General features: G+C 62.8%; 1 protein-coding gene across 1 annotated transcript; it reads right to left on the bottom strand.

The window, feature by feature from the left end:
- Window positions 1-2,750: 2,750 nt before the first annotated feature.
- On the bottom strand, window positions 2,751-11,971 carry Pnpla5 (patatin like domain 5, triacylglycerol lipase). The gene is made up of 9 exons (XM_077109280.1): window positions 11,782-11,971; window positions 11,175-11,407; window positions 9,460-9,525; window positions 9,042-9,251; window positions 7,551-7,611; window positions 6,739-6,900; window positions 5,069-5,201; window positions 3,252-3,368; window positions 2,751-3,099 (listed from the first exon to the last, which is right to left on the bottom strand). The coding sequence occupies exons 1-9, from the start codon at window positions 11,969-11,971 to the stop codon at window positions 2,751-2,753; spliced, it is 1,521 nt and encodes a 506-aa protein (XP_076965395.1).
- Window positions 11,972-12,467: the final 496 nt, after the last annotated feature.

The raw sequence follows: 12,467 nt of genomic DNA on the forward strand, positions 1-12,467 counted from the left end.
AGCCCAGGATGTGTCCTCTGCTCTGGAGCATCTCAGGGTCCCGTGTCGGGGGAGCACAGGTAACCCGGGAGCACGGGGCAGGGGATGCTGACTCACATCAGCTCCGGGGCTGTGAGTGCCACCACCCCAGGCCAAGGAAGGCACAGCCATCTGACGCACCCGCTGCAGGGAGGCTTGGGTCAGACTCCTTCATCCTGAGGCTACATTAACAGAGACAGTGAGGGGAGGTGGGAGGTGAGAGTCAATTTAGGTCCAGTGCTGGTCCTACCATCCTGGGTGCTGCTGGACCCCTTGTTCTTAGGGGGACGTGGACAAACCAGGACTGAGGGGCTGCAGGGGTGAGGGGTTGGGGCTGGCTGAGCAGCATCCCAGGTCAGGGATGTCCCTGAAGAGTGGTCACAAGGCACAGCTGCTTGCCATGCAAAGCACCCTCGGAGTGACCAAGGGACCTGCCCGAGAGTCCCCAGATGAGGGAGGCAGGCAGGGCGTGTGGCAGAATACAGAGCGGGGATCCGTGTCCCAATACAGGACAGGAAACAGAAAAGCACTACAAGCTGTGGAGTGAGGGCCCTGGGGGGCTTGGAAATGGCCTGAGCGGTTGTCAAGCTGCAGGCACACGACCTCGGCCGGGCCTCGGGTGACAGAATCCCAGGGAGGTCTGAGAGCAGAGGGTCACCGCAAGGGCAGCATCCCCTCTGAGAGCATGCTGCTCGGCATGGAGGGTGGACAGGGAGGGGGGTAGACAGGGAGGAGGGTGGCCTGCTGCCTGTCCCCACCATGGTGCAGAACAGCAATGGGGACAAAGAGGGCACTGAGTAAAGAGATTATGGGGGTGGGGTAACGGGGAGGCCGGGTGCCGGTGGCCATGGCACTCCTGTCTGTCTGTGACCAGGGCAAAGGACCAGGATCAAGAATGTCCTCCAAGGCCTCCTGGGATCTAGACCCTCAGCCTGGAGTCCCAGGTGGCCAGGCCTCCCCCTGCTCTGGAGGACCCCACACCCAGCATCTGTGCAGGCCGAGGGCCATGGAGCTGGGGACCACATGCCCCAGTGGGACAGCCCCCTCCTGCTGCAGGGGGTGGTGTCTGTGCCCCACCCAGGAGACCGCAAGTGGGGCAGAGGCCAGCTCAGCCTGGTGGTGCTGGAATGGGGTGTGCAGAGCCTCCCGCAGGCCCCCACGGCCCGTCCCCCCGCCCTTTCTCACCCGGTGCATCCCAGGCTCCCATGCCCAAGGCCCAGTCCTCCCTGACCTCATGGCTGGCAGTCCGACCTGCCCTCACGGCTCCAGGCCCGAGGAGCACCCCGGCCCTCTGTTCCTCTGCTTCCAACTCTTGGCCTTTCTGAGTGACCTGGCTGCCCCCTGCCCTCCCCGCCCTGTGGGGTACCCGCAGCTGCCACCCCTGGGAGTGGGCTGCCCAGTGCCCGCTCGCCCTCCCCCTCCCCCTCCCCCTCACCAGGGAGTGGAAGTTCTGTTCGCAGCTGGTCCCAGAGCCCAGCACTCACTGGGCAGAAGCTGAACAGTGAGTGACTCCTTCTCTCTTTTGTTCTTGTTTATTCCTTGGTCCCTTCCCTCAGGCCTCATCTCCCGCCCTCCCCATGCCCAGGGGGAGCTGCGCACCCCCTGCAGCCCCTGGCCGGGAGGGGTCTGCTGGGGCAGGAAGTGCAGGGACTCCCAGGAGAGCGCCTGAGGCCCAGCCTGTCTGCCCGCAGTGGACGGGAGGATGGAGGCCCTGCTCCGCCTGCCAGGAGCCTTCCCAGGAATAGGCAGGGGCATGGCCTGGCCTCGGGGCCCAGCAGAAGCCCTGCGGCTGGCGTCCTGAAGACTCGGGGCCCCCCACGGGCTGGACCAAGGACCGGCAGAGAGGGAGGCTCCCTGGGTGAGGCAGGTCCCTGGGTCCCCCACACACGCACAGCGCCCCGGCCAGCTTGGGTCAGAGAAGGGCAGACAGGATGTGAAGGGCGCCCCCCGTCTTTCACTGTGCTCCCTGAGCTGGGCATCCGGTGGCTCCGACTTCTGGACAGCGTGCTGCCAACAGCTCCTCGCCGGGCACCCCACGTTCTGCTCGGCACGGGCGCCCTCCACGGCCCGGTGGACACTCCAGAGCTTGGCCGTGTGCTGGCCCCTGCCAGCCTCTCACCCCTGATGGAGCGGGTGGCAAGGAGGTCAGGTGACCAAGAGGCAGGGCCTCTCCCAAACAGGAAGTTCCAGCGACAGGCTCCGAGGAGCAGGGGCGGCTGAGGGCAGGGGCCCTTGGCCACCAGGGAGACAACTGCCCACAGGTCCGCAGCAAGGCTCCAGGGTGGTGTGCCTCCAGAGCACAAAGGAAAAGCAGGGGGCGGTCTCATGAAAATGGGGGACCAGGGGAGGGGAAGGGAGCACACGGAGGCCAGATGATAATGCCACCTGGGTGCAGTGTGTGACGTCGCGTCCCGCCACTGTGCACAGCCACAGAGCACCCACAAAAATACATGGAAAACCCAAAGGCCCAGCATCCTCCCTGGGCCAGCGGCGGGCTCCAGCTCCTGGAGGTGAGCCAAACCCAGGTCCACCCGCATGGCAGATCCTGGGGCGGACGAGGCAGGACACGTTGGGGGCGTCACAGGCTGACCCTGCCCTGCACTACAGACCTGAGGGTGGACCACAACTCTGTGGACAGGGCAATGGAAGGAGCTTCCCTGGGCTGGAGGGGGCAGTGTCCTCGACCACGGTGACAGGCAGCCTGCGGAGGGAACCGGTGACGACTCTAAGTTTCAGGGCTTGAGGGTTGAGAAGGGCAGGGTCACTCGAACAGCGTGAAACCCCTGGGGCACCCTGTGGCACTGCGCCCAGGCTGACTTCTGGGTCCCGCCCAAGGCCCTCAGTGAGCCAGGCTGGCCGCTCCCGCTGGTCTCCAGAACAAGGAAAAGACTGTGGAGTCGGATGGGGGGGGCAGGGGTCTCTGCAGCAGGAGGCAGGCTCAGGGAGGAGCCGGCAGCTCGCTGGGGCACACGGGCCAACCTGGCACAAGGCCTCGCGGGGACATCTGGAACAGCACAGGACTGGCCGAGATCGCAAAGCAGGGGATCCTCCTGTCCCCCATATGGGGCATAGTGGCTGCCCCTGCAGGTCACATGGACCCTTCAGGGAACTGGCCCCAGAGAGGTCAACACAGGTCCTCCTCACAGCACAGCAAGGGCCCAGGACAGCGGTGCGGACTGCCTGTCCAGGGTCCTGGGAAGCAGCTGGTGCCCCCAGGCCCTCTGCCCACTCACCTGACCAGCCTGAGGAGCTGGGCCTTGGTCCTGGAGTGGATCTCCAGAGCCGTGCTCTTCGCCAGGCCCCACATCCACCACAGGTCTGCGGGCGCGTCCGGCAGCCAGATCACCAGCCTGGACGGAGGACAGCATCAGCCTCGCCCAGCAACCAGCCCAGAGGCTACCTCCCCTCAGACCCTGGGGGAGCTGCCCGCCCACAGGAAGGGGCTACCCAGATGGGTAGGAAGAGCCCAGAGGTGTGGGCCACCATTGCAGGGCAGAGCAGGGCCCCAGGGCCCCCGCAGGGCACCACGATCCACCATGGGCTCTGAATGCGGCAGAGGTGGCGGGCCTTAGGTCACCGGTGAGGGCACAGGTAGGGCACAGGGCACAGCCCAAGGTGGAAGGGCGGGGCTTTAAGGCCAGGCAGGGGCCGCCCACCTCTCCTGCTCATTAGCTGCGTGACCTGAGAAGCTCGGGAACCTCTCTGCCGCTTTACCCCCCTGTCACACGAGGACAGTCAGCCTGCCTGCAGCTCCTGACCTCCTCCTCATCTGCCCTGGTCCACTCTCCTCTCCAGGTTCCTGAAATGTCACCTGACAAGGCCCGGGGCTCCTTGCTGCTGACGTGGCTCAGCCAGCACCAGATGCAGGGTGCGCAGAGCCGCTGGACCCCACCGGACCAGCCAGCCCATCCTCTACCTGTCACCTCCGCCCACTCACCGGTGGCCCCAGGTCCTCACCTATTACCACACCCCCTGGGAGGGCCTGAACAGGGGCTGGAGTGGGGCAGACGGTCAGAGGAGGCAGCACCAAACGGAAGCCGGACCGTCCCCTCCCTCATTCTGGGCCTCTGCCCCTGTTAATGCAAACTAACTTCGCGTGGAGCATGGGGTGATGGGAAAAACTACGGTGCATTTCCTGTGCTCTGGGAAGACCCGTAGCGTCACATAATGGATCTTTTTTTTTAACTGAAAAGGTTAGATTTTATTTTATTTTATTTTTTAATTTCAACTTGTAGTTTCAGGAAACAGCTCAGCAGGAAGAGAATCTGTAGGTAGAAAGCGCTCTCCTGGCTTTGGGCTGACCCGGTCATCAGCTCTGCTCCTTGAATGTGCCCTACTCTCTTCTGCCCCAGGACCTTTGCAGATGCTGTCCCTTATGCCTGGCATGCTTTTCCCTTCCCCTGTGCCTAGCAAACTCTTATCCATCCTTCAGATTAGCTCCAAAGTCATCTCCTCTGGGCAGCATTCCAGGCCAAATAGCTACTAGTACGAGCTGTGCCAGCTCAGAGCCAGCGTAGACCTCTCCCAGGACTCTCCAGGAAGAGCTGAAGTTGCACAGCAATGATTAATTAGTGGGTGGTGAGCTCCACAGGAGCTAGCTGCCCCCTCGCCCCAGACCCTTAAGGGCTAGTGGCAGAGTGAATGGAGGAGTCACTCAGCACATCACAAGGACTGACGAGGGCCGAATCACAGCCAGACTGCCCTGGAAAGGTCTTGCTTTAGAGAAGAGTTAACGTGGCCCAGAGCAGTCAAGAGAGCTGACCCAGGCCACACAGCTAATCTGAGCTGGACCAGCTCTGAGAGTCACCCAAGAGCATCGTCTCTGAGACTCTAATGAGCAGAGCAGGGGCCAGAGGTCCCAGGTGCAGGGCAGGGCCAGGAGCTGACCTGGGCTCCCAATCCAGCCGCTACCCGCCTCCCACCTGTCCTCCCCTGTGGAGGAGCCCACCAAGGCCCTGGGCCACTTGCCAGTGCCCAGCCCACCATGGACCCTGGTCTCCCCACAACCCTGCCTGCGAGCCAGTCCCTCCCAGCGCCGGCTGGGCCTCACCTTCTGCTGCGGAAGTACACGTACTCAAAGGGCAGTGTGCAGGGCAGGAGCAGGTACGTGAGCACCTGCCCGGGCCCCGACCGGCGGAAACGGGCCCAGGCACTGGGGTCCCTCCTGACAGCCTTCCTCAGTGCTGCAAGAGAGTCACCTCGTGGCTGTGGCCGTTTGGAATCCGTGGGCTGGCAAGCCCACCTCCAGCCAGCCCTCCCAGGCACCCTGAGAGCTGGCAGCCCAAGCCCCTCTCTATCTCGTGAGGGTCATAGATTGTGCCTCACCCCACCCCTTTCTGCACAGATGGACACAACACCGTTGGAGCCCAGCCCTGTGCCAGCAGGGTGCCAAGCCCTTCACACATGCCCTCTCACTGATGTCCTGGAGATGGGCATGGTGTGCCTCTTTCACAGACGAGGAGACTGAGGTTCAGAGTGGAAAAGTGACTTAACGAAGGATCATCACCAGATGGTGCTTGTAAGCACCCCACACCTCTCCTGGCCCTCTGGGTAGTCTGTGGTGGCCCCTTGGGTCCCCACCACACCCCCCTCCAGAGCAGGAGCACATGGCATATTAACACAGCAACCATTTCCTAAGTCCCCTATTCACTGACCAGAGCCAGAGCCTAGATCCCAGCCTCCAGACTGCAGCGTGGGCCTGGGGGCACCAGCAGCCTCCACGCCAGCGAGGGCCAGCCCATGTCAACACAGCCCCAAGACCCACTCCACCCAGGACGAGTCCTTTTCCTTCCCTGAGCCCAGATAAAACCAGGACACGGGCAGGACCTTCCTCCCGGGGCAGGTGGGTGAGGATCGAGGGATGTGGACAGGGGCCTGCGCTGTCATTTCCCTCTCGACTGGCTGCCCTGTGTGGCTGCAGGGACACTGCGAGGCCTGCAGATCCCAGGCTTGGACCTCAGGAGCTCAGCACAGAACCAGCACCATCCGGAACCAGGAAGAGGCACCTCCTCCCCGGCATCCTGTCCCTGCCCAGGCCTGGACCACCACCTCTCCTCCCAGCTCCCAGCCCTCTCCTCCACAACTGGGCAGCCGCCCCTTATCTCAGCTGCCCCCCAACCACTGTGCTGGTGCCCCGTGGGCCTCCCAGGCCTCCCTGACCCTCCTGGGTATCTGCTGCTCGCACCTTTGGAATCTCCGATCACCCTCACCATCTGTGCCTACGGGCTTTGTCCCTTCCCGTTGCTGAGATTGAGACGCTTAGTTAAACCAAAGGTGGGACTAAAAGGCTCAGAGCAGAGCCTCCCCCTGCCAGGGGCTGGCTGTGTCACCCGACAGGTGCCTCCCTCGCTGCCCACCACCCCCAGGGTGGCCAGGAGAGGCACAAAAGCCGGCTTCCTCATGGAGCCCAGTGTCTCTCATACCCGCTGCCCTGCCCTTTCTTAAGCACAGACCTGAATTTGAATTCACCTGCAGCCGCTGTGACCTGGCCCGGTCCCTGTCCCTGAGCTTCAGTTTCCTCATCAGAGAAATGGGGTAAGAATGATGTGGAAGCCGGGGCGGGGCGGGGGTTTGTGGAGGAATGAGTGACGCAGCCAGTAAAAGGCCCTCTGCACACCTGGCACTTAGCAGGTGCTCATTAAATGAGTGTTGACCCCTGTGGATCACACTTCTTCATGGCAGAGTCCCTGGCCCCAACCCCCGGGCAGGAAGGGGCAGTACCAGCCTCCAGTTCTGGCGAGAGCTGCTCCAAGCTGGGCACGTCCTTGACCAACACGTTGGGCACATGGCAGTTGAAAGACGCGCCATCATCCGGGGTCCTCGCCGGGGGTGCTGGGGGGTCCCTAGAGACCAACGTCCACAGCACGGGCTCCTTGGTGAGTCCTGGCCAGGGGAAGAAAGAGGACAGACAAGTCGCCCCCACGCACACCCAGCTGGGGGAGCAGTCCCCTCCGCTCCCCGCTGCTCCGCTGTTTGCCCTCTCCAGTGGCTCTCCAGAGCCTGGACCCTGAAGACACGACTCAGGTCAAACTCTGGCTCCACCGCCTGCAAGCTGCGTGACCCAGCCCCTCCGTGCCTCAGTTTCCCTCCCTGTGACAGTGAAGCGAAGACGGTCGGGTGATAGAGTGGTTCTGAGAACAGGCTGTGCTCCCCTTCCCCTCCGTGTGGGGCGCAGCATGGGCCTCGAGGACCTGCCGGGGTGACACCCAAGCTCTCTGGCCCAGGAGACCTTTCCCTGCCTGCGGTCGGTCCGAGCGCACCACCCTCTCCATCCCAGGCGGAGTCCACGTCTCCCCTGGGTTCCCACAGCCTGGAGCTTCCCTCCCTCTGCCACCGCACCCCCTCCCTGGGGTGTCTCTCTGCCCCCGTTGCTATCACCCTGCCCCAGGGACCTGCGTGATTCCTCTCTGGTCCCCAGGTGTCGCTGAGAGAGGATGACAGAGCCCAGGTCCCTCGTGGCTCAGAGGCCTGGAAGGCAGGGTCTGCCGGGCACCTGGGGGACACGATGCCCACCACCATCCCCTGCCACTCACCACGTGCCTCCAGGAACCTCAAGGCGTCCAGGTACCCTTGTCTGCAGCTGTCGGCCACCACCTGCGACACACAGGGCAGGGCAAGTGGGCCAGGCCTGGGCTCACTCCGGACAGCCCATCCCAGACTGGAGACTGGAGCTCAATGGGTGGTCTCCGTCCTGCCCACCCTCCCCAAGCAAACCCTGGGCAGGGCACAGGGACCCTGGGGACCCTGAGGGACTGGGGGACCCTGGCGGACCCTGGTACCAGGTAGGGAGGCAGATAGGGCTGAAGGCAGAACAGGTCTGCTCAGTCCCCCTGCCCCTGGCCCCACATCCTGTTCTCCTTGGGGGACTCTCAGCTGCCAGTCCTTGCCCCAGCCTGCCCCTGGGCCTCAGGGCCCTCCCCTGGAAGAGGGGGGAGCGAGGCCTGACTCTCGTAGGTCAGCAGAGAGCCCTTCCCTTCGGCCCTTTGATGTTCATTTCCAGACTAGTCTGAGTGGGCAGAGGAACCAGGGCCCACACTGGCCGGCTCAGAGTGCCACGGGCAAGGAGACGGACCTGCAGGTTGCGATGGAGCCTGCCTGCTCCCTGCTTGCTGTGTGACCTTGGACCAGTGCCGTCTCTGTGAGAGCCTCTGTTTCCTTGTCTGTACTCGGGAGCCGAGTTTCTGCCCACTCAGTGGTGTGGAAAGGACCTCGTGAGGGAGTTTTGTTTATCTTTGCTTTTTGTTTTATTTGTTTGCTTAGTTCTGGGGATAGGACAGCTACCTCCCCAGATGTTTTTATCTTTTAAGTCGTCTAGGCTGACCTTGAACTTGAACCTGTGGTCCTCCTGCCTCAGCCTCCCCAGTTGCTGGGAGTACAAATGAGCACCACGGCACCCAGCCGGAGGACACAGCAAATGGACATGACCTTGTTGCACAAATCATGGAGGCTGTGGCAGCAGGAGAGTGGGCGAGCCGGGCATGGCCGGGGGAGGAGCTTGTTGCAAGGGTCAACTGTTTGTTGTCAAATTATTCATTTCCCAGAAAATGCAAGGGTGAAAAGCAGGAAATGTAGGTTGGTTGTCCACTTTGTTGTGCTTCCCTATAGGACAGATGGCCAATACGGGCAGAGTCCAGGGCAGCCGTGGAGACATGAGTCCAGACTGGCTGAGAGTCTAAATCTTAGCTGTGTGACTTTGAGCAAGTTGCTTACGGTGTCTGAGCCTTTGTGTCCTCTGAGAAGTGGGAATGACAGCAGCACCTGCTCACAGCACCTGGCCCCGGGGAACACAGGCCAAGGCCCCTCTGCAAACCAGCTCAGCAGCACTGTGCACTCACCCAGCCTGGGCCCCATCCTAACTCAACAGCCCCTAGGGCGGGAAGGAAGGGTGCGAACCCCGACTTTGGGCGGGGGCTTGGTGTGAGATGGGGCATGTGCTGCAACCTGCCCTGAGAGGTGTGGAGGGGACGTGGCACAGAGTCTGAGGCACCGGGCCTCGGCCACCACCCTGGGGGACCCAGTCCTACCTCAGGTTTGGGGGGTATGAGTGATATGAACCCCAGGAAGAAGTTCTTGGTGGAGATTTGGAAGCTGGCATTGAAAGCATTCAGCTCGTGCAGGCTGGCCGAAGTGCTCCGGGGACAGATGTCCACTGTCCCATGGAAGGGGGACACGGTGATGGTGGAAGGGCAGTCCGCGAAGGGCAGATTGTTGCTCAGAGCCCCATCGATGTAGCGCTGCAGTTCGGGTGGGCAGGTGGCTGTGCTGCCCTCTCAGGACGCCCGCCCTCCTCCCACACCCAAGAACCTGCAGCAAGTGACCCTCCTGCTCCCGCAGGCCCAGCACTGGGGAGGGCTGGGCACGCAGCAGGGGCTCAAGGAGAAAGAGCGGGGCGTGTACCCAGCTGCCCAGAGCTGTGGACACTAACCCTCAAGGGGCACTCACCTGCCCTCTGAAGTCGGGGGGGATTGTCCCACAGTAGAAGGGGAAGTACAAGGTGCAGACCACGGCCTGGGGACAAGAGCCACAGGAATGTGACTTCTCGCTCCTGGGCAGGAACCTCCGGAACAGAGGAGGTGACTCCTGTCCTGTGTGCAGGTGCGGAGGGGCCACCAAGCCCTCAAGGGAAGAAGGAGGGAAGAGTCCCCCTCCTTTCTGCTGGGGGAACCTCTGCCCACCATGGCTGCTGCTGGGACCCCACCCCAGCCGCAAAGACAAGCAGCGGCACCAAGGCCACGTCCTCACCCGCCCTGAAGGAATGTCCCCCTGGACAGTCCCACAGACTGTCCCCTGGGCATTGATCAACAGGTGCACCTGCAACAAGGTCCTGTGCACGCACCCACCAGGAAAACACCATCTACTCTCTCCTGGAAAGGAGCTGCCTACAGAGACCAAACTCCTCTCGGCAGAGACTGCTGCATTGTCACGGGGAGGTGGAAATGTCTGTGCACTGCAGGACGTGTGGCGACGGCGATAAGCTGGGCAAACCCACTCTGGTTGGGCACCACTGACTGGTGCTTCCACTCACGAGGAACATAGACCCTGCCTGAGAGGGAAACCCCCCACCCTCTCTGGGAGGTGCAGAGCCCGTCCTGGCCTGACCAGCTGGAAGGCAGGCGAGAGCCCCCTTTCTGTAGATTAACTATGGTGACAACAGTGACGTCTGCTGAGCACCTATGATGTGCCAAGTCTGTACTCTGCACCACCTAGGAGAGGAGGCTGGGACACACTATGGGGTCCCCAGCTGGCTTCCTCAGGAACCGAGGGACCTGAGCCTGCAGCAAGTGACTGGTCCCTCCCTCGGCTTGCTAATATCAGACACCTATGACTTGGCCATCTCAGAACTGAGATGGTCCCCATGCTGGGGACGGGGAGCACCAAGATGAAGCACCCTATGTGGGGACCCAGGGTGGGTGGCAGACAAAGCCCATGATGGGAAAGATGGGCACAGCTGCAGCGGAGGGGTGGGCAGGACTCCCCGCCTCAGCCGCTGCCTCACAGGAGACCTGTCCCCCGACCTGTCTGCGCTCCCCCAGGGTCCAGCCCCACTCAGCCCTCCCTACCACCCCACAGCCATGCCTGAGGGCCTCTCCCTGCGGGTCTTCCCTGTGTCTTCCTCCTGCTCTGTTCCAGTACTGGCCCCTTTCCTAACTTGTCCAATCCACATTAGCCTCAGGGGGACAAGGATTTTTTCCCTAGTAATCACAATGCCAAGGGCTGGACCTGGTGCAGAAGAGATGCTCAATAAAGCCTTGCTCACTGACTCCAAAAGTGCCTGGGGCTCCAGCTCAGTGGCACAACACCTGTCTAGTGTGTGGGAAGCCCTGGTTCGATCCAGCACTGCGGCAGGGGAATGCACCTGGAGGATGGGTGGGTGGGGCTGGGCAGAAAGAGCAGCCCCTGACTGAAGAAGCCTGGACTCTGTCCCCTCCCCAGCCTGGTCCTCTGAGGGCAGCCCAGGGAGCCTCCCCAGCAAGCACACACCCCTGTCATCCACTCTGCCCCGACTCTGCATTTAGAAACAGACTTTGCAGCCTCCTTTTCCTCTCCTGGACACCCGCAGGCTCCCACACCTGCCTCTGCCCCTGGGAAGCATCTCAGAGTCACTCTGTTCTACCCGCTTGCCTCCAAACCCCGGCCGGGTCCCTGGACCTGCCCACCTGAATGAGCTCATCTCTGGTGGCAAAGTCAGTGACTATGAAGTTGTGGCCATCGGGCCAGCGGGTCAGCGAGATGCCCAGCCGCTGGGAGGCCAGGATGTGGCTGTTCTCTGGCAGTTTATCCTGCAGCTGCTGCTTGATGTGTTCGATGGGTGCATAGGCAGGGTGGAAGATGCCCAGGCTCAGCCCCTCCACATGCTTGACCAAGTCCAGGAGGTGGGAGCAGCAGAAGTCTTCAGGGAGGAAGGGAGAGGAGTCCTGAGCCCTGGAGAGGGGACAGCCGCACTCCCCCGCGGCCAATCCCCCTGCTGGGGCTCCACCAGAGAGGAGGGCCCGCCCCTCTGCAGAATTCCTATGCCAAGCTCTGGATTCAAACGCTCCATCTGCCTATTGTCCCCAAATGACCTGGGGAAGTCTTCCTGTCTCTGAGCCCAGGATCCCGTCTCTGCAAATAGGGGCAAATGTAGTCCCCAGATTAAACAGACCCAAGCAGGATCTCTCTGGACTCCCCCGCCCCCATCAAGAGTCCTCCCGCCTGGGGATGGATGGGGCTGGGGTTGCGGCCTTCCTCCCCACTCCCCCCCTGGGCAGCCTGGGCCGCACGCACCGGTCGACTTGCCGCAGACAATGGCGAGGGCATTGAGCGCCCCGGACGAGGAGCCATAGAAGCGGCGGGCGCCCTGGAGGAGGCGCGGGGCGCGCTGGCTCAGGCACTGGGTCACGCCCACGTGGTAGAGGCCCAGGAAGCCGGCGCCCGCGAAGGACAGACTCCAGCTGCCCTCCTCCAAGAAGTCCATAGCTGGCGGGGCCCGGGACGCGACCGAAGGTACGCCAGGAAGGGGCGTCGGTTGCGAATGGGGACTGGATGCGGCGCCCGGCGCGGGAGGAGGGCTCGCTGGTCCGGGACGCGCGGGGTCCAAGCAGGGATGGGCGCTGGTCAGGGATGGAGCCCACAAGTGGCGCTCTGGCGGGAGCCTCCCTCGGTGTGGACGTCCCCTGCCCTGCCCCTCCCCAGACGAGTCAGCCGCAGTCCGGGCCAATGAGGTTCCGGGGCGCGATCACTGGACTAGGTGCCCCAGGGGCGCCCCAGGTGCGCCCTAGGAGCGTGGGCAGGCTCTGCGCGCGGAGGTTCCGCCCCCGCTCTCCCACTCTGGGCACGGATCTCAGTCACCGGTATCTGAATGACACAGCGGGGAAGTGGTACCCAGTCCTCACCTGATGTGTCCGACCTCGTTTTCAAATGGGAGGAATCTGGGTGGGGTCAGAGAGAGGGGCAGCCAGGAAGTGGCAAAG

This window comes from Callospermophilus lateralis, chromosome 4 (genome assembly GCF_048772815.1).
Source record: "Callospermophilus lateralis isolate mCalLat2 chromosome 4, mCalLat2.hap1, whole genome shotgun sequence".
NCBI lineage: Eukaryota > Metazoa > Chordata > Mammalia > Rodentia > Sciuridae > Callospermophilus > Callospermophilus lateralis.

Coding starts and splice junctions, on each gene's coding strand:
- Pnpla5 (XM_077109280.1), bottom strand. CDS start 11,971: ATGGACTTCTTGGAGGAGGGCAGCTGGAGTCTGTCCTTCGCGGGCGCC. Junction 7,612..9,041: donor TCATACCCCCCAAACCTGAG/GTAGGACTGGGT, acceptor TGTGTGTCGCAG/GTGGTGGCCGACAGCTGCAG. Junction 3,369..5,068: donor GTGTACTTCCGCAGCAGAAG/GTGAGGCCCAGC, acceptor TCCTCCGTCCAG/GCTGGTGATCTGGCTGCCGG.